The sequence below is a fragment of the Rhodnius prolixus genome, unplaced genomic scaffold, assembly GCF_049639745.1.
Source record: "Rhodnius prolixus isolate KJV_2025 unplaced genomic scaffold, Rpr scaffold_9, whole genome shotgun sequence".
In the NCBI taxonomy this organism is placed as follows: Eukaryota; Metazoa; Arthropoda; class Insecta; order Hemiptera; family Reduviidae; genus Rhodnius; species Rhodnius prolixus.
The window spans coordinates 29,021,000-29,041,375 of NW_027411604.1; the positions used below are offsets into that span (position 1 = coordinate 29,021,000).

The 20,376-nt window shown below is 32.0% G+C and overlaps 1 protein-coding gene and 1 long non-coding RNA gene across 2 annotated transcripts in view; both read left to right on the top strand.

Moving 5' to 3' along the window:
- The first annotated feature begins 11,041 nt into the window (after positions 1-11,041).
- On the top strand, positions 11,042-17,582 carry LOC141454045 (uncharacterized). The gene is made up of 4 exons (XR_012458379.1): positions 11,042-11,174; positions 16,500-16,612; positions 16,732-16,861; positions 17,088-17,582. It is a non-coding gene; the product is annotated as an uncharacterized lncRNA (long non-coding RNA).
- Positions 17,583-17,648: 66 nt separating this feature from the next.
- Positions 17,649-20,376, top strand: part of LOC141453925 (fatty acid synthase-like) — a 36,581-nt gene continuing 33,853 nt past the window's right edge. The window contains exons 1-3 of the mRNA XM_074127549.1: positions 17,649-17,754; positions 18,222-18,421; positions 19,355-19,507. Of these exons, the coding sequence (XP_073983650.1) occupies positions 18,283-18,421; positions 19,355-19,507 (292 nt within the window). The 5' untranslated portion in view covers positions 17,649-17,754; positions 18,222-18,282. The remainder of the gene's footprint in view (positions 17,755-18,221; positions 18,422-19,354; positions 19,508-20,376) is intronic.

Sequence of the window (20,376 nt, forward strand, 5' to 3'; positions counted from 1 at the left end):
ACAAAAGTTAATTTGGTGAAATGTAAACGTTTAATGAAGGAATAACTTAGTTTGAATAGAAAAAATGCTAAAATCAGAATTAAGATCATCATTTGTAGATAAAATTAAGGAGCTGTAAAAAAAAAATTCTACACAATTACGGACGATAGACAACCATGGAATTGTGAATTTTGAAAAGAAAAAAAAGCATGGGGAAATTGGATAATTTCTATTGTTAGTACCCAGAAAAGGCAGACATAACTTTCATTAATCATCTCAAAAAGATATCTGTAGTTTCTTCAATCTCACAGGATATTTATTTTTAAAAATAAGTTTAAAATAATTGAGACGATTTACACTATATCGTAACAAGAAGCAAAAGACCGAATAAATCCATCCAACTTTTAAGTAAATACCAACATTAAAATGAAGTTACACTGACGAAGGAAGCCTTTCACAATTAATCCCCTCTAAATCCGCCATAAATGGTTTTTCCTACATATAAATGATTACAATATAAGATATAGATCTTTGTTTGCGTAATAAAGTTAGAGATGTTGTCCAAGAAAATCAAGTATTACTTGTGGTTGAATATATTGAACTGTAACTTCTTGTCGGGGTTCAATCGGAATACCCTAACAAAATATCTACTATTTTATCGTTAACTGCAGCAAACGTAACTTAAACGAGACAGTTATGCCTTTGTTATTAACATGGAACACTCCACTCAAACTCACCAAACAGTACCTCTTCTGCCCAGTTTCAAAAACCAGCTAGCAGAATAATGACAAAACAAAGTACAAACATTTTAAAACAAAGTACTACGTATTGCAATAAACGCTCCTTAGTTCACTAGAATCTTACAGATTCACAAATAACCAGACATTTAAGATATTCTCTCACATAAATGCCTAACTTAACCGACATCATAGCTTCTTCATTGTCGCTGTCACTACACTTTCCTCATGGGCAAGCCGACGTCTTCAAGAACATTGAAACTTAGAATGTGTCACTATTTTTAAATGGCGAATTAAGGAGCCAGCTTGTGAATGGGTACGAAAGTCCTCCCTTATTGATAGATTGGGATTCACGTAGGGATTCCAAAGAAATCTGGAAATGTATCCCCACATTAGGGATGATCTAAGTGATTTTAATAGAGGAACAGGTATTATGAGTACAAACATTTTTTTTTCTAAAATTTCTTAGTTGTTTTGATAAATTTGAAACTTCATTACTTTCGAAACATTCTTTTTTACAATCCGGCAAATTAATTAGCTTAAATGCAACCTAATACCAATTAAAATTAAAAAGAACGTTTACAGCGCTCGACACATGCTCGCCCGTGACCTGAGATATCCCATTAGATGAAAAAATTTACGCCATGATAAACATGAATTTCAGCATGGAAATAGAATCTCAATAGAGCTTAATTTTTCATAAAAACCAACATATTCCTTCCTTAAAAAATTACGGAATATTCATGAACATGAACATCTTTACAATGTTCCAAGGTTCCTTTAAAATTTGCCTAAATAATTTAGATATCAATTTTAACGAGTAATTTCCCACGAAATAAGAAAGAGATAACCTTGAGAACTTATTGAAGCATGGTAAAGATAATTCTTCTATATTTATTTCTGAACAATTAGCTATATAAATATTTTTAAAGAATATACGAGTTTTCAATGCGACATTGCTTTCGTATTAGCCAGAGGATTTTAATTGACCAAAATTTAATTCATTAAATTATTTAAACGTAATCAACACAAAAGTATCTTAAAATATGAAGTTTATTATTTTCGTATTTACCCAAATTCATTTGGTCTTTAAAGCTGGCCGCAGTATAGAACCTGATTCTTCTCATAGATATTCCGTTCAATGGTCTGAATCAAAGGCAACCTCGCATTATTTAGGGTGGGGAAGGGGCATCAGTTTGTAGAAGTGATCTTGAGGAGAGTGTTGACGCAATATGTGCGGCGAACCTTGTTAGATATTGTTGGGTAAACTCAACATTGTACTTTAGGAAATGCGTGTTAACCGTATGTTGTTTTTGTTATCCTTAATTTACTTCCAATTATTATTAATAATTCATTTCAATTAATTTTGTACAGTTTCCATAAAATGACTTAATCTACACGATACAAGGAACTAAAAGAAATAAGAGCTAATGTTTTTAATTTTACATTGAACTAAATGAATTTTCATTTTTCCTATAATTGATTTGTTAGGGCTGAAGAATGGATAAAAAATTAATAATGTATAATAGTTCTGTATGAGAAAAAGTTAGTGAACACGCCGGTGAGGTTTTATGAACGGTTGATTAACATCTGACAAATATTTATCCTAAAACAAATATTAGAAAAGACTTTAGAGTTTGGAATCTGTATATATAATCAGTTAGTATAGATGATTACGGTGACTTTTATAAAGCAATAATGGAATTAAGAATACTAGCAAAGCTAAGATGATTAATGTGACAATGTCTAATTCGTAATGCCAGACTAGGGAAGAATCACACCTTTCATAACCTACGAGGGTCGTTTGAAAAGTCCGTGCAAAGTGAGAGAGATAGCACTACTGGCGCGTATCAAGCAAAGAGAAGCTTGATAAACATTATGGTGACTCTGCACCTTCGATTAGAACAGTTTATTAGTGGTTTCAAAATTTTCGGAGTGGCCATATGGGCACAAGTGACACTGAACGTTCTGGACGCCCTGTTGAGGTTACTACTCCAGAAATCATTGATAAAATCCATGATATGGTGATGGATGACAGAAGAGTGAAGGTGCGTGAGATTGCTAGTGCTGTGGGCATCTCGAATGAACGGGTACATAATATTTTGCATCAACATTTGGACATGACAAAGCTATCCGCAAGATGGGTGCCGCGATTGCTCACGCTTGACCAAAAACGAAATCGTGTGAAGTGTTGCAAGGACGGTTTGCAGCTGTTCCAGAAGAATCCGCAGGACTTTAAGCGTCGTTTCGTCACTGTGGATGAAACATGGATACATCACTACACTCCTGAAACCAAAGAACAATCTAAACAATGGGTTACCAAGGGGGAATCTGCGCCAAAAAAGGCGAAGACCGTTCCTTCGGCCGGAAAGATTATGGCGACTGTCTTTTGGGATTCGCAAGGAATAATCCTCATCGACTATCTGGAAAAGGGTAAAACTATTACAGGTGCATATTATTCATCGTTATTGGACCGTTTGAAAACCGAGCTGCAAGAAAAACGCCCACGATTGGCCCACAAAAAAGTCCTTTTCCATCACGACAACGCACCAGCTCTCACCTCAGCAGTTGTGGTCGCAAAATTAATGGAAATAGGGTTCCAACTCGTTTCACATCCCTCCTATTCTCCAGACTTGGCTCCCTCGGACTACTATTTGTTCCCCAATATGAAGAAATGGCTGGCGGGAAAAAGATTTTATTCAAACGAGGAGGTGATTGCAGAAACGAATGGCTATTTTTCAGACTTGGACAAATCCTATTATTCGGAAGGGATCAACAAACTAGAGCAGCGCTGGACGAAGTGTATATGCCTAAAAGGAGACTATGTTGAAAAATAAAAAAGGTTTACCCCAAAAAATTAAGTAGTTTTTATTTTTGCACGGACTTTTCAAACGACTCTCGTATAAGAACAATAAATGGCCTAAGAAAGAGGAACTTCTAAGCTGTATTTTCTCAACTTAACCCTAGAAAAAGTTTTTTTTGAGCTAGTGGGATTCAGGACATATCTTTAGCAAGGCTTGGATTAAGGGACAACATGGATTCGGTTCATTATAATTGAAGCAAGCCTTGAGGACGCTTTTTGCAAGCCTTCTAAATATCCGCAAAGCAAGTGGGATTGATTATATACACAGAGAAGTATGATATGGAGTAATTTTATGGAGTATGGCCAATTTTGAAAGCAGATATTTTTGAAAGCGCCAAAGAATTGGTTCTCCTGGGATCGTATTTAAACGTTGATAATAACTCCTGTAATGAATTTGTTCATGAAAGGCTGTAGTGCCGTCCATGGTATTTCACTTCTCACGCTCCTTCTTTTGGAGCAAAATATGTAATTCCTGGTTTAACTTTAATTTCTGGTAGATATTATTCTGAAAATGAGAATGTATAAGAAATATTGAAATACTCTCCAATAAAGTAACTGAAAAACAAAACATTGTAGCGAACTCAGCCTTAATATTCTGCTTTCAGATCTCACAGGATACGATAATGATTCAATAAATATCTGTCAATCTGCAATTACAGCTTTTTCTAAATGTTTTTCCCAAATGCTAGTTTTCACAGAAAATGGCTACCGCAATTTTATTTAACTCGGAACTTAATCCAGGTAAATTTGAATTTGAATTTTAACTTTTTCCCAGGAAGATTCAGTTAGATAAGACTTTTATGAAAATACCTTGCACCTTCAGAGTCAATTTTATTATAAGTTCTGGGAAACTGCTTCTAAGCTTCTAAAACGTTGTGAACTAATGTTAAATTCACATTGTGTGAACCGCTACACTGAATCGTAATATTTATGTATTTCTTACTTACACTTTTAAACGACTGAAAGATAATGATTTCAGGGAGGTGTAAGTTACGCTTCAGGTAACCGCTATTTAGTTAAAAGTTTTTAATAAGGTGTGTTGTATGAAGAGGGAGAGAAAGCTGAACTTACATAATCACAAATTGTGACATTTTGTATTAGAACTGTCCGACTGTTCCAAATGGATTCCGTGATTTCCTTTAGGCAGGTTCTATCGTTATTTAAGTTGAATTAACATCTACTCTAAAAATCATATACTGTCTAAACTACATTGGTAATTTTTTTTTTTTTTTAATTTATTTTGTAATTTACAAAACATGTACACAATAAGTAAATATGGAGAGAGTGATGAACTGGTGCGGGAGGAGAGCAGGTGGAGAGAAGCTACCAGCGGTAGCACTCTCTCTATAGGAGAGAGGAGAGATAGGAGAATAATGGCGTTTACGCCTACAGACTGCGAGGAAGTCGCGGGGTCACTGGCGATTCAGTCGGCGAGGAGTATTAGGTATGTCAGAGGAAGCGAGAGACAGTACAAGAGGATTAGAGCTAGTCGAGAGAGTAGTATGGAATTTTTGGCATTTAGTCTTGGCGAGTTGGTCTATGAAGGGAATGTTGAGGTCGTAGTGAAGAGTGAGGTTAGTCACCGTAGTAAGGAGCGTCAGCTATCTGTCAGAGGAGTTTTGACTGAAATGTTTGTACTGTCCGTATGTTTGTAGGTTTGGCTGAACCCCACAGCTCTAGTCCGTAAGTCCACATAGGTTTGAGGATAGTACTGTATATTAAGCGTTTAAGTTCAATGGGCAATTTAGAGTGTCGTCCAAGTAGTCTGTAAAGCAGTTTCGCACGTTTTGTCATTGCTTGTCTTTTAAGTCTAGTGTGTGGGTTCCACGTGAGTCGCTTGTCTATGTAGAGCCCAAGGTAGCGCACCAGATCTGAACAAGGAAGAGGATTGCTATTGAAGAGGACAGGTGGACAGGAGCCCCGCCGGAGAGTAAACGTGGCATGTTGGCATTTCTGAGGGTTCATTTTAATCCGCCACTTCTTTGCCCAGGATTCTATTTTATGTAAGTGTGTCTGTAACTTGTATGAAGCTGATGAAGGATGTGTACTTGTGGCTAGTATGGCTGTGTGGTCTGCATATATACAGAGTAGTGTAGAGGGTTGTACAGGTATGTCTGATGTGTATACTGTGTAGAGAACGGGGCCAAGTATACTCCCCTGAGGCACTCCCGCCTTCACTGTGGAGAAAGAAGAGATTGCTGAGCCTGTACTGACTTGAAAGAACCTATCTGAAAGATAGGAGCGCAAAATGAGGTAGTATGTTGAGGGAAGACTCTTTTTCAGTTTGAACAGTAACCTAGGATGCCAAACACGATAGAAGGCCTGGCTTACGTCTAAGAACGCCCTTGAGCAATACCGTTACATTGTTAATTAATATTCAAAAATTCTCTTACAAAAAATATAACTACTAATTACAACTAATTAAGATAACGAACTCTCAATGGCAGAAGGATGATGGAAATACTTCCAAACTTTTAAACCAGAAGGACTGAGAATACACACGATTATTTCGTTGATGAAGAACTTGATTCCACTGAGGAAAGCAATAAGAAGAAGTAGAAGAATCCAGAAAAGCGGTAAAAAAAAGCTGGATTAGTCTGTCTTTAAATTGTTACCAGTAATCGTGAATTCTATTCTCTAAAAAATTATTTAGTCAGACGGTAATATAATACATTTATTCATGAGAATTGTTTTCACGATTTTTTCGGGACGTATTTAGTTAAATGAGGAAAATTTATTTTGGTTTTACAAGTGTTAGTTGAAGGAGACAAAGCCATCTCGCAAGATTGAATAATCCGACCAGTTCTAATCCCCTTATCTCACTCTTTTGTCGCTAAGACAAAATTTATAAATATTCTTCAAATGTAATTGAAATAAAAATGTTGCAAGAGAAAGTCGGGTTAGTGTGTGTTATTAGAGTTATTTTTGTTTACTCAAATTAGTATACTCAAATGATTCCAAAATGCTAGTGATTGGCTTTTCTTTTTTTTTTGTAGTTGTCTCTTTTGATGATTGATCTACTTTTCTGAATCGAGTTAATAAACATCAATAAAACAGTATCTACCAATAATTCCAGTGTAAAAGTAAATATTTCACTTTTTTGTTCTGCTTCATTATTCAAATTTTTTTAAATTAAAATAAATTATCTTTTAATTAAACGTGTTAATATCAGTATGGCCGATTGACATGTAACATTCATTTCTATGTCGAAACGTAATACCTGGAAAAATATATTACAATGTAATCATTAGCTAAATTGGAAAGTAATGTCCATTTTGTAAGATAATATTAACATTATTGGATATAACATTAATGGCAATTACATGATTCACATTGTTGCACGAATAGCAGGCCATTATGTTCCTTATTGATAGATATAATACTCAAGATATATTACGCATAAATCTAAAAGGATTAGGAAAGAAGTTGACAGATGGTTAGTTTAGATATTTAATGGTAAAATGGAAAAATAAATGTCTTTGTTAATTATGATTACTAAATATTAAATAATTAGTAATTAGATTTTAATTTCATATCAGTTAATGTAATAAGGGGCGTCAAACAGAGACATTGGTCTCCCTCACTCACAACTAAAAATGTTTAGATTCTTTTTATGAATTGTCTAAATTTAAAAAATAGTACTGTTTTTTTTTGGGGGGGGGGGTAAATTTCAGAAAACTTATCCATCAAGGAAAAATCTTAAAAAGGAGAGAGGGGAAGAGAGAAAAAAACTATTTCTGAAAATGGTACTGATATATGAATATACTGATATAAAAATATAGTTTATTTGAGTATTGTTTTTACAAACAATAAACTCTGAAAGGAGTAATTATTAATCAAATACTGTTTTACCCAATGAAAATTGGTTAGAGACCACAATACTAGATGATAATCCAAATAACATTGTTGGTATATCCATCATAATGAGCATGTTTTCTATATTTTTGGTCGTTTTCGGACTTTCATCAATGAAAATGATATTTTAATGAAACTTTTTTCATGATTAAGAGAAAAATTAATCTTTTTCTAATAAGTCTGTTTCGTATCCCTGAAGATGACCTGGACTCTAGCTACAAAAATTGTCAAAAATAAAAAAGAGAATTGAAATGGGCTATAGCTTTTCTTCCCATCAATACTAGCTTTATTTAACCAGTCATGAACACTTTTAGCAATGAAATCCCAGCAAGGAAAATTCCAGTGGATTTACAGCTATTATTTCTTACCCCAGCTGTTCGGTACACCATCTTAGGCTGGAAACATAGTGGAGCGGCGAGCAAAGCTGCGATGATAGCGAAGAGCAAAGCGACAAAAAGAAACACTAGAAATAGATAGAGTTGCTCTATCTTCGCTTTGCTCGCCACTATGCGCGGTCCCATATGTTTACTTGTGTTTGTTTTCGCCGCTTTGCTCTTCGCTATCATCGCCGCTTTGCTCGCCGCTCCACTGTTTCCAGCCTAGGCAGCTCTGCCGGTTCCTTCATCTTTGTATTTTAATCATGTAAAACTTTTTTCAAAAAAAATTTATTTGAAAATAGAATTTCAGTGGTAACATTAAACATCCAATTAACTATAGAGCTGTCATGACGTATTAATGTATTTTTTTCACTAACAGAAGAACTATTAACAAATTAACTTGTACTTCGGTCTTAATTAAAATTTAATTATGTTTATAATATTATTATTTGCTTTAAATTTTCTCTTTGTTAATTAGCCAATTGAGATTCCATATGTTTCATAAATATTCTTCCCTTTATTCCAAAATTATCTTGTACTTAATGTCTTCTTTTAATGTAATTTTTGGACCGTTAGGTCTGTAAGTAAACAATTATAATATTTGAATAATGAATCCTATTGAACTTAGAATCCACAATTCATGTTGAAATAACGTTAATACTTTTTATTATTACTATTAAAGGATTCTCTTCCCGGGAATTTTTAGAAAATAAAAAAAAACACACCTGATTTTTTTTGGCCGCAGTGCGTACTTTATATTCTAGATAAAACAAAAAGAATAAGTTAATACCAATTTTCTGACACAGTACCCCACTTTTGGTTCATTAAACATCTTATCAGAAGCAATAGGCCATTCTTCTGTCATAAAAGTAACAAAAAATAAACTTATGATTATAGTATTAATTTTAGTGTTTTTTAATAAACAAATTTGACTGTTAGTGGGCAAATATAGTTTCGTTTACACTTGGACTTGTTAGGCCGATCTATCGCTTACATTTGGAAATTTTTCTCTATAAATATTTATTTTGTGGGATTCACAGATATCAAGTTTTCTTGTAACATTTTAGTTTTCTTTTAAAGAAACATGAAACATCAAAGTTGACTATTTGTTTAAACAAATTCCTAGTTTCACACAAATTAGCGAAATCAATTTTACTGCGGAAAAGATGAGTCAAGATTTAGATTATTAGCATTAAATATTAAATGTAATCCTTTCTTTTTGTAAACAAGCTATTGTTGTCTAAATAAAGTTTAGTATTGGGAAATGCGAAGTAAAAGTTTGGAGAGCAGCTGTATGACTAACAAGAGCACAGACTCCCAGTGACGTAAAGCCACATGTGAAGGCCAATATCACAAGATTCCCCTTTACGTCATCACAGCCAGAAGTCTATTTTCAACACTTTCCACTTACTTTAAACAATGAATGATCGCTTAAGTACAGGTGCTTTCTCACACAGGGCAGCCAGTCAGTTCAGTATACTTCAAAGTCTCAAGGCACTAATGACCTCTAATGTTGACTCACTAAATTCAGAAAAAAAAGTAAAAAGTCATTATGGATATTCTAATTCGATACTTCAGTGGTTACGTTAAGTGGTATTATATTTTGTTCTCTACTTATTATGCAATGTTGTTTAATTAGTAGTAAAATTTTGCCTGGAATTTAATAGTGATTTCTTTATTAATTATTGTCAGAAATCACATAAACTTTAGATTCAACATTTCGGCCCCTTACGATCATCATTACGGACTTATGGAACAACAAAATTTTTCCAATAATAACAACAATAAGTAGCAATAAATTTATAACAATAAATGAGTTATTTTATGAGAAATTAAGCTAACTAAAAATAACTTGTTTGCATGCTCAGAGGATGTATAATTTATGTATACTAGAGTTAAGTCAGATAAGATTTTGCTAGCAGGACTTCTTTTACTGAAATGAGCAGGGTTGCGGCTTGCGACAAAAAAAAAGTGTTGAGTTATCTAGAAACCGTAAAGCATCTATCCGTGTTAAGATTAGGAACAATGATGTAGCTAGAAGTTCCTTCCAAGGAAGAGGATAAAATTACTGAATGTAAACAGGTTAGAATAGCCAATGATTCTCCAAAGAAGCTCAAATATAAAGAAGAACTTCATTGCTATATAAATCGGCCAACCACATTTATTCATTAGAGTAATTTAAGAGATTTCTTTGATTAATGAATTAATATTTAGGTGGGTCATGATTTAAATTGTGATTTCAGAAGTAATCTTTTCACTGGGTTGACTAGAAGTGAGGCAAAAGTCACTCATTATTACACGCGTGTTCTCACCACTTGTAGCTTCGAGTTCACAGCACAGAAAAGAGGTAATGCTGACCTCGCTACATGATGATGGTTCTAGGTAATATCTTTGAAGAATTAAGCTACCTCTGATGCAAGATGAAACTCCGAAACCGGTCAGGGATATAATAAAATACAAAGATAATTGCTATGCGTGTTTCGATTCATGTCTAAGCTGCATTTTTTTTTTTACTGTTCATAAATTAAAACTAACAAGGGCCTTTATTAAAATGTTGGCTTAAAAGTGCAACATTTGCATTTTTCCTTCCTTAGTGCAACAGTTCAGGCGTTTCTTATTAACTTTTAATTGTACTTTCATTCATTCACGCGTCTTGCACAAGTCATGCATGGAAAAGTAGATCCGTAGAAATATCATTTAATTGTGTAATTGTTGTACTTGATTACAATTGTTTACTGATCTATGAAATGTTCCTGTCTAACAAAATTTTATTTATTTCTCATAAGAGAGTATGGCAACCGAGGATATTTTTTTAGTTTTTAACTTTCAATAGAAATTCGCATTCTTTAGACTTAAGAGCAATTTCAATTTATTGTGTAATATTTATGAGAATTAATTGTACTGCTAGAATTGTGAGCTTGAAGAAATGACATAATTCCATACTCGAATTCTGTGTAGAAGGGTATTCAAGCCTTTCCTTTAAAACCACATTTTACTAAAACGTTCTTTTTTAAATGTAAAACTATCATGGATTAAATAATCTTCGAACTTTATAAAAACCTCTTAACTGAAAGTGTCAGAAAAAGATATTGCAGTTTAAAAACTTTTTCCTGAAAATACTGATTCGTCAGGTGAATTCTGGGAAGGTAAGTTCACTACATATACAAAGTATTATTTTGTTAAAGAGCAAGTATTGGAGAAAAAGTAATTCAGTGAAATATCAGTTTCAGAAGTAGTCAGGACCTGTGTGTATGGTGAATTCCTGATACCTTATAGTAGCAACCAGCTAGCTTTAGGATTTATAGTTAAATTGCACAGAAAACCTCTGAATTGTGACTCATCTGTCACTAGAAGTAAAAAAAGGTATTATTAAAATAATACTTATTAAAATTATTAAAGTTAATAAAGGGCAAGAACAATAAATCAAAGAAAACCTTGGAATAAAAAGTAAAACTATTAAATTCATTCCACATTCCATCTTTATTTAAGCCCTTAATAACAAGCTAATAATAGCCAACCACTAGTTAATTTAATTTGAGTTTTGACTAATATTATTTGAGGTCTCTTTTTGACGAAAACTGTTTTATTTGACACTTTCTTTAGTTATGTGAGAAAAGAGTTGAAAATTATCCTTCGTACCATACTCAAACAAAATTAAATTTCAAATATTTTAGATAAACATAAAGTCCCCTTTCTTTTATTTGAAAGAAATGCATAATAGGAATTTAGTATATAGCTTAATGTAGTCAATAACAACAATAAAAGAAAAAAGTTTTAATGAAATATTACGAAAATACTAATAAATAAATGCGCTCTATTTAAATCTATCAAATATCAAATTTAACCTTTCATATCACAATAACTATTATTGCGTTTCTAACATTACTATTTATGCAAGATACAGAGCAAACTTTTCTCCAGATTTTGGTAAAGAATTCATTGAAATCAAAAAAGTACGAAGAGACATATTAACGTTTGAATTTAGAACGAATTCAATTCGAAAACTTGGATCGAAAACTTCCAAAATTAAACCTTCAATATCTCCCTCAGTATCATAGATGAAAATATGCAGCTTTTACCAGTTATACAGCTAACTTTTCTCTACATTTTGGTAAAGAATTCATTGAAATGTGATGAATATGAAAAGAGATATAAGAGTTTGAAATTTTGAAGGAATACGAAAACCTTAAAATTTTAGTATTCCAAATCATAATAACTATTGTAACTAGAACATAACTATTTATGCCACTTATACAGCTAACTTTTCTCTATATTTTGGTAAATAATTCATTGAAATGTGATAAATGCGAAAAAAGATTTAAAGGTGTATGAAGGTTTGAGATTTAAACGATTTTCAAAAGCTCCAAAATTTAACCTTATATATATCAGTAACAAGTCTCAGTAAAACACTGCTATTTATACCATTTATGGCAGGCTTTTCACAGTTGTGTAATGAAATCATTATAATCTGATCTGTATGAAAAGAGATATAATGGTTTGAAATTTGATCGATTTGCAAAATCCATTGCGTTTCTGTAATTTTGTCCCAAACCTATTCTGAAGACAAATAGTTCAACGGGTAGTCTATTGTGTGGCTCCAGAAGTGCGGCTCATGATTTGCTTCATCAGTTTCATACCTAGTCTTTTTATGAGTTTCTCCGCTGCGTTCTTTTAAATATTTTCTTTTTTAATTCTTTAATGAGAATGTGGAAGCAATTTTGGGGTATTCTTGACATGCTCTTACTGCTAAACATAAAATAGATTGTGTGTCTCTTCGTTGCCCTGTAACTCGCAGTGTTAATAATCCACTAACCCATTAATGCCTCACAGAATTACACCTTCTAAAAACATCAGCTTGGCGTTAATAGCTGGGCATTAGATTAAATTTATGGCACAGTGAGAAGTGTCAAAGAAGTCTACATGATCATCTCTCTTTTATGAAGCGCCTCTGTGGCCATCGATAAAGCTTTAAGTTTGAGGTTCTTCTTCCTTTAGGCGCTTCAACATCATTGTTAAATTAAATTCAAAAAATTCAATTTATTTAAAACTGAATGATAAACATAACAAAGAACAGAAAGAAGAGGTGGTTTGTTGAAAATATTAATCACGTAAAACAAATGCAAAATGGTAAACGCAACGCCATCTAGCAAATTCTTATAAACTCTTCATATATCTTATAGTTACTACTATCGCCGTTAGATAGTATTAGCTGTTTAGTGCACTATCTTTTCTGGGCAGATTCAGGTATAAATTGAAAAGGTCATACATACTTAATGAAACTTGAAAACACTCTTTTAGAATAGATAAAACGTTTAAGAAGCTTAGTTTTTACATTTAGACACCATTTATGCTGGTAATTATGTATCTTTTTATTTTGTATCATTTGATGACCTAAACAATAAAAATTCTATTGCAGGGTGTTCCAAAAAGGTCAAAGAGAAAACATAATTTTTATTTATCTAAGAATCTCTAACAACCATTAAACATTACTATAAGCAATGCTTCGGTTTTCGACCGTTGTTTATAGTTTATCCTTGGGAATTTTGAGGAGCGATCAATAAAGTTTTGTAGGGCATAGGTTCTGATGATGAACAATAACCAAGTCCTTGAAAATTTTCTTATCTTTCTCCATAGAGTGGACGCAAATGCTGTGAAAGTGAAACATTAAAATGTAATGAATTAATATCATTTTTCTTTCTTTTAAGTTTATTTATTTTTAATTCAAGCAAAATGTTTAAAAAATTGCATAATGTTTAATTATAATTATTATTCAGTTCCTCAATTAATATTATAATATTGTTTGTTCAGGAAATTTTAGTTCATTATATTGTATTAACTTTTATAATTGAAGTATTAACTAGAATGAATAGTTTCTGATCAAAGAATTGCTTTAAACTTTGATATTACTCTCTTTATTAAGCAGAATTGAGCTTTAGTAACATAATAGTTAAATGTAAGCTCACAATCGTTAAAATAAAAATAAAATACATAAAATGGACTTTGCCAAGGTTTACCTGGCTGATAGAAAAATATTTTTCTTTCTTTTCTTTTTCAAAATGTTCCTGCTAACTACGAGTACTTCAGCACCTGTTCTCCGAAGCAAAAAATTAAATCTATTCTAACCAAAGGTAGTTCTCCACCAGATTGAACCGAATTAGTTACTTGGATTGGTTTTAATGATCTAGCACGGTCTTGGGTTCGCTCTTAATGAATTCGCTTTCCGCATTCTCCAAATCTATAAGTTAAAATATCGGATTCACTAACACAGTTCACCTGAGCATTTTATTATCCGAAATTAATTGGGTTTCAGCTAGCGCTCGGGGACCGCGCATAAAAAATAAATAAAATAAAATAAAAATAAACTAATTATCAGTTTTAAAATTACTATAATTTACTATTTTCTTACTTATACTAGCGAAAGACATACCTGTTTGTAAAAAAAAAAAAAAAAACACTTCTTGTGTCCCAGTGTAAATGTGTTTCCATTTATAACTGATTTCGAAAAATTGTTCAAGAATTACTATTCCCTTTGAGTGATGAAAATTCTAGTTGATGACGAAATCTTCTTATCGAATGGTTTCTGTATAATATAGCTTCCGGTCCTGTGATATTCTGTGGTTAAGAAATCTTGTTCATGCAGTTCTTGTTCTTGACCATACAGAGCGAAAATAAATCTTACAAAAATCATTATTACATACTTCAGCTTCCCCAAGCTAGTATTCAGGTGCCTGTAAACCGGAATTTATAAATTTGAGTTGATACATCATATGTATTATATAATTATGAATTGTATTTGTTCGAATCAGAATACTTTTACATTTTATGTTTTCAGTTAATTCAGTTACCAAAGAATCTTTATATTTTGGCATAGAATAAACCGTCTTCTATTTAAAATAAAATAAAAAAAAAAATTATGCAAAATAAAAGCATTTATTAGGTAAGTGACAGATATTCTGCGAAATGTTAATGCAGTCCTATTTATTTTTTATTTTGGGTCAAGGGTGTTTGACATCTTTACATTTGCATATAATACATAAAGTTCCCATTATGACTAAATGCAGCTATTATTTAATTGATTCTTTAAATAATAATAAATATATAATCCTATCCCTATTACGACATAGTTAAACCTAACAATTAAAAAATAATTGGAAAAATAAATAATACTTGTGCATTTTTGAACAAAATTATTTGAGTTCTGCTTTAGTATATTAATAATTAAGCCAATGATAGATTATACACCAAGGGTGTATTTTGAGTTACGATTGAAAAATTAATGGAAAAGTAAGGAATTCTCGTCTAGTTTCACTGAAAAGATTGAGATTTCGACTTCAGTGAATAAATAATTAAGCCAGAAGTCGAATGTATACACAGCGTAGTTGTATATACATAGTAGTCTGAATTTTGAGTTTCAATAGCAAAATTAGGAATTCTCGTCTACTTTGACTGGAAATATTAGGATTTTTGCTTCACTGTACATTATAATTAAGCCAGAAGTGGAATGTATACACAGGGTAGTCTGAATTGTGAGTTACGATTGCAAAATGAATGGCAAAATAAGGAATGATTGTCTAGTTTGACGTAAGATTTCAACTTCAGTGAATAAATAATTAAGCCAGAATTATTATTTTATTTTATAATATTTTTCATTTGTTTTATAGGTTCTAAACCTGTAACAAAAGGCCAGTATACATAGGGTAATCTGAATTTTGCGTTACATTTGCAGACTTAATTGAAAAATAAGGAATTCTCGTTCAGTTTTACGGCAAAGATACTGCCATGTTAACCATACCCGACTTTTAAAAATATCGTTTTAATTTATCAATTAATGAAAATTGCTTGTCCTTTACCCCCTAATTTTGGTTGCTAATGAAAATTATTTGACCTTTGCTACAGAATTTACAAATTGAATGGTTTTTCACTAATTTGCGTTAATTTTTGGTAGTTTCCCTGGTAAAATGGAGAGTAAAAATACAAAACGGTCAGAATAAGCTTCACGTAGCTGAGAGAGAAGCTTAAGATTAAAAGAGCGGGATGGGACCCACGTCACGCAGTCACAAGAGGCTTATTGTGCCTTCCCCCTTTAGATCTAATAGACGAAGACGAAACCTCCCCTACTAAAGAGGTTGAGGACTTTCCCGACTAGTTCTTGTTGCGCTACTATCTCCTTTGGTGTCAAAGTTCCAAAGCGCGGCCACTCGAATGTAACGCAATCGAACTGCAGGTGAGAGGCCGTCTCCACCTCTTCCTGACACAATTTGCACAATGGTTCCAAACTAATAAGCCCCCTTGTACAGATGCTACCTGAACCAGCTGAGAGAGAAAGTGGATTTTGTCTCTTATTACACAGTTTTAATATGTTTCAAGTAATGTAATTCCATGACAAGTCTAAATAATCATTTTTAAACTTTTACCAGGATGTGTAACTTTACAAGAATTGTGTTGGTTTGATCAGAATTTCCATTCTTGCCATGGAGTGACGCCGGCATTCTCCAGATGTGACCGAACTAAATAAATTATTGATTTTTCTTTTTTCTTTTCTTTCGAATGATTTTACTTAAACCAATAAACTGTACCCAAAATTTTTAATATTCTTAGCTTGTATAAGATGTGTATAATCTTTAAGAACTTGTGCGATTCCTAGATGAAATGAGCTCAGTAACAATTCATATATTCTTGTAATCTTAGTTTTAGGAAAATAAAGCAAACAGAACAACTCAAACAGCCATGAGCTTAATGAAAAAGCTATAGCTGAACTGTTAAAAGTCACAAGTACATCATAAAAATTCCGCTTGCTGAAAGTTAGTAAAATTACGTTAATAATAAATCAATAAAATGATAAATAGATGTAGATTTAATCATGCAATTAAAGGTCACATTTGCGTAGAATTAGTAATGGTAATTCGCCGATATGTTCAAGGATGCGATGCCCGAAGGATGGAATGGAGACTACATGCATTAGAATGTCCAATAAGATCATTGGAGAAATTAGATTTTAGAAGAGCTACTTAAACAGAGTTGACCACTCAGCTATCAGACAATTGTTTCAAGTAAGCATATAATCATTTTAAAATCAGTAGTACAATAAATGTCTATTTCCAATATATTAAAGCTTTTTAAAAAAGATAAGTATAATTTCGTATAACCTAATACTGAACCTTCATGAGTCAGTATGGTACTTATTATTAACAATTGCAAATAAATATAACAAAAAATTTAAGAAAAAATGATTTTAAATTCACGGTAAAGAAGTGATGTGATGCTTTCTTTGTGTAGAACTGGAATAAAAAATTGCGATTATATTGGAAGAGTTGAAGACCAACATTAAACTGATGTACTTGAGTGTGTTATACTTAAATTTTGGGCAGTCAGAAAGTAATTGGTTTCACATTAACTGGAGTTGTAATTGTTAAAAAACAAACATTATCCGATCTAGCTCCAAATTCCAACTCAAAAAATGTTTGTGTGTCAAAATTTGATTTATAGTTTCCATAATTATTAAGACTGAAGATATATTAGAATGAATAGCTTTGTTGTTTAAGTGGTCCTGAAGTGAGTGAAGCGCTTTCAGCAACCCAGAAAGTATACTGCTGCATTTACACCATTAAATCCTTATTTTGAGCAGACTGCCCGGTAATATCTTCGGTCTCATTAGTGACCACTTATTTATTAAATTGTTATTGTTATTTCTTTTTTTTAATGGAATGGAATTGTTTAATTTTAATAGCAACGGAAGTAATAAATAAATTATCATAATTTCATTGCAATATTAGTTGCAGAACCGGATGACAAAAAAAAACAGCCTTTTATATTAGCATACAATTGAAATAAATTGGTTAAATTTTGGCTTTACCGCCGTTAATACTTATTAGTGATGCGTTAGTGTCCTAAGAAACTTATCTTTTTCTCTTGGCAAGTTTTGTGACCTACTTTCTGGACAAAGGTTTGTAGAGTTTGTAAATTATTATTCTCTGACTAATGTTGAGACTATTTGTGAATTGAGCTTTGTGTGAAAAAGTTTATTGTTTTGTTATTCTTGTAAATTTTTTCTAATAAATAATTATTCGAAGTAAGATGAGTAAAGTATTGGCTACAAAGTCAAATCCGCTAAGACCAATCTCAGGCAAAGTTTTACTATGGTGCCAGAGATTGGGTTGTTTGTAAAGAGATAAGGTGATAGGGAATGAGTAAAGGTAATTTTTAGAAGAGTTAATAAACAAAAACTTTTCGCTGTTTAAAATTTGCAACAAAATAAATTTCTGATTGTAGCACTGGATTATGTTGGACAGAAATACAAAAATGTTTACACATACTCCAAGTGGAACAATTACACATTCCTAATAATATAAAAATAGTCTATTTTTTCCGAAGCAATATTTAACATTTTATTCAAGCTTCTTGAATTTTTAGATAGCTATTGGATTACCAGTGAAATAAAAAGAGTCAGTCCAAAAAAAAGAAATCAGAGGTCATGGGCCCGATAAATTATGAAGTTGTTATTTCTGGAATTGCTGGCATTTTCCCTGGCAGTGACAATGTAGAAGAATTTGAGAGAAATTTAATGAGTAAGAAAAATTTGATTGGTGATACTTCAGGAAAATGGGAAACCGGTAAGAAATACATGAAAATATAAAAATAATATTTTAATAAAAATCTGCAGTCGTAGATTATCGCAGTAGGCATAAGGCGCTTCAAATCAACATTTCTGTTTCTATCTGGCTAAAGGATGTAAAGGAAAATGGGCACTAGTCAGAATCTACAACAGCCATTTCAAAATCTGTAGTTGTCTGCCTTACTGTGATCATAAAATAGTGCATCTAAATTGGAAACTGCAGATTTTTAAATTGAAGGATCAATGAATTTCTGGTACAAAATGTAGTTTTAACTGAGCGACGCTTCTAAAAGTTGTGGCTTCAATAACTTTTTTTTGGAGCGCCAATCTTGTGTAGACAGAGAACGTGAGAGATAACACTCATGATTTCGTGATTATGTAGAAACTACGAGTATATAGAATAATATAATTCTGCATTCTAGAGTCCACAGGCTTCCTCTGCAAAATGTACATACAACAGCTTTTACAACATTATATATACATATATATAGGCGCTTTAAAATTTGGATTCTTCAATTTGATTGGGCTGTTCGGAATCAAGTCCAAAACTAACTATTCCATTATATTATGTAGAAAATAAATTTTTCACCGATGATATTAATTCACTCTCGTAGCTGAAGTTAATCGCTTAGCTATAAATACAGGCAATTTTTAAATAATGTCACTTTTATTACATTCTCAATAAATTTTATCGGTTTTTAAATTGTATTTTTCTTGCTTCTAATGTCAGCTTCTAACAACTATATATTTGTAACGGTAAGAAGCAACATAATTGCATACAATTTTAATTAGTATATCTTTTTTTTTTCTTAATGCACTTATCTTTTAACTCTTATAACACATTGTCGATAATTTAGCAAATAATACATCAATTAATACAAGATTATTACCTTAGATAGGATGTAAATTAATTATTCAAATTCATTTTCAGGTTTATTAGATGTTCCAAATTATTTAGGAAAATTTAAAAACAATTTAACTTTTGATAATAAACATTTTGGAATTCCGAATTCACTTTATCAAATTACGGATCCTTTAACAACACAAAGCTTAAAATACTCGTTTGAAGCAATCTGCGATGCAGGTATTTTGTTCAAATTCTTTTTAATTAATAATTTGAAAATTTAAAATGTAAATTAATATTTTACAAATTTTGTGTTAAAAAAACAAAATTCGTCTTCTGCTGCCATTAAAAGCAAACAACTCAGTGAGGGGCCATATACCAGCTACGCTAAACTACAAATTTGCCTAGTTAGGGTTCTCCAGTTTGTCTAGACTGTTCGGAATCATTTACAAAATTAACTATTCCATTATACGAGTATAATATTTACCAACCAATGTTTGAACTCAAGGAAGCCAGTTGAAAAGAGGGAAAGCAGGTGTGTAGTTTTGTGTTGTTTGCTTCAGGATAATGCAAAAAACAACAGTATACACATGAACTCATTGATGGTCTATCAGGAAAAGGCACATGAAAATTTGTTGCTATAATGACATTGACATTAAAGTGATTTTACATCAAATCAATACCTTTAACGGTATCAATCAAAATCTAAAGTATCTGATTTGTTGATAACTGTTAAGAATTGCTAAATCACTGCTTAATACCTCCCATCTAGCTCCGAGCCCTAGTATTCTCAGCTGTCTGTTAAAAAATTGTTGTAGAGTATTGTTCATCATTTTTGGTGACTGATCCATTAATTCAAAAGGAAGATCAAAAATAAATTATGATCAATATTATATATTATCAATATATTATTAATACATTATGATCATAATGTACCTAATTGTACTAAGATATAGATGCTATCAAAATATCCGGTATCTGATTTTTGTACTAATTTCAAGATGTTTTATTTCCAATTACTATCACAAACTATCTGCAGGCACTAGTATTCTTATCTATTTATTACAGCTAGATTATGCTCGCATATATCATCATCTTCAACAAAATAA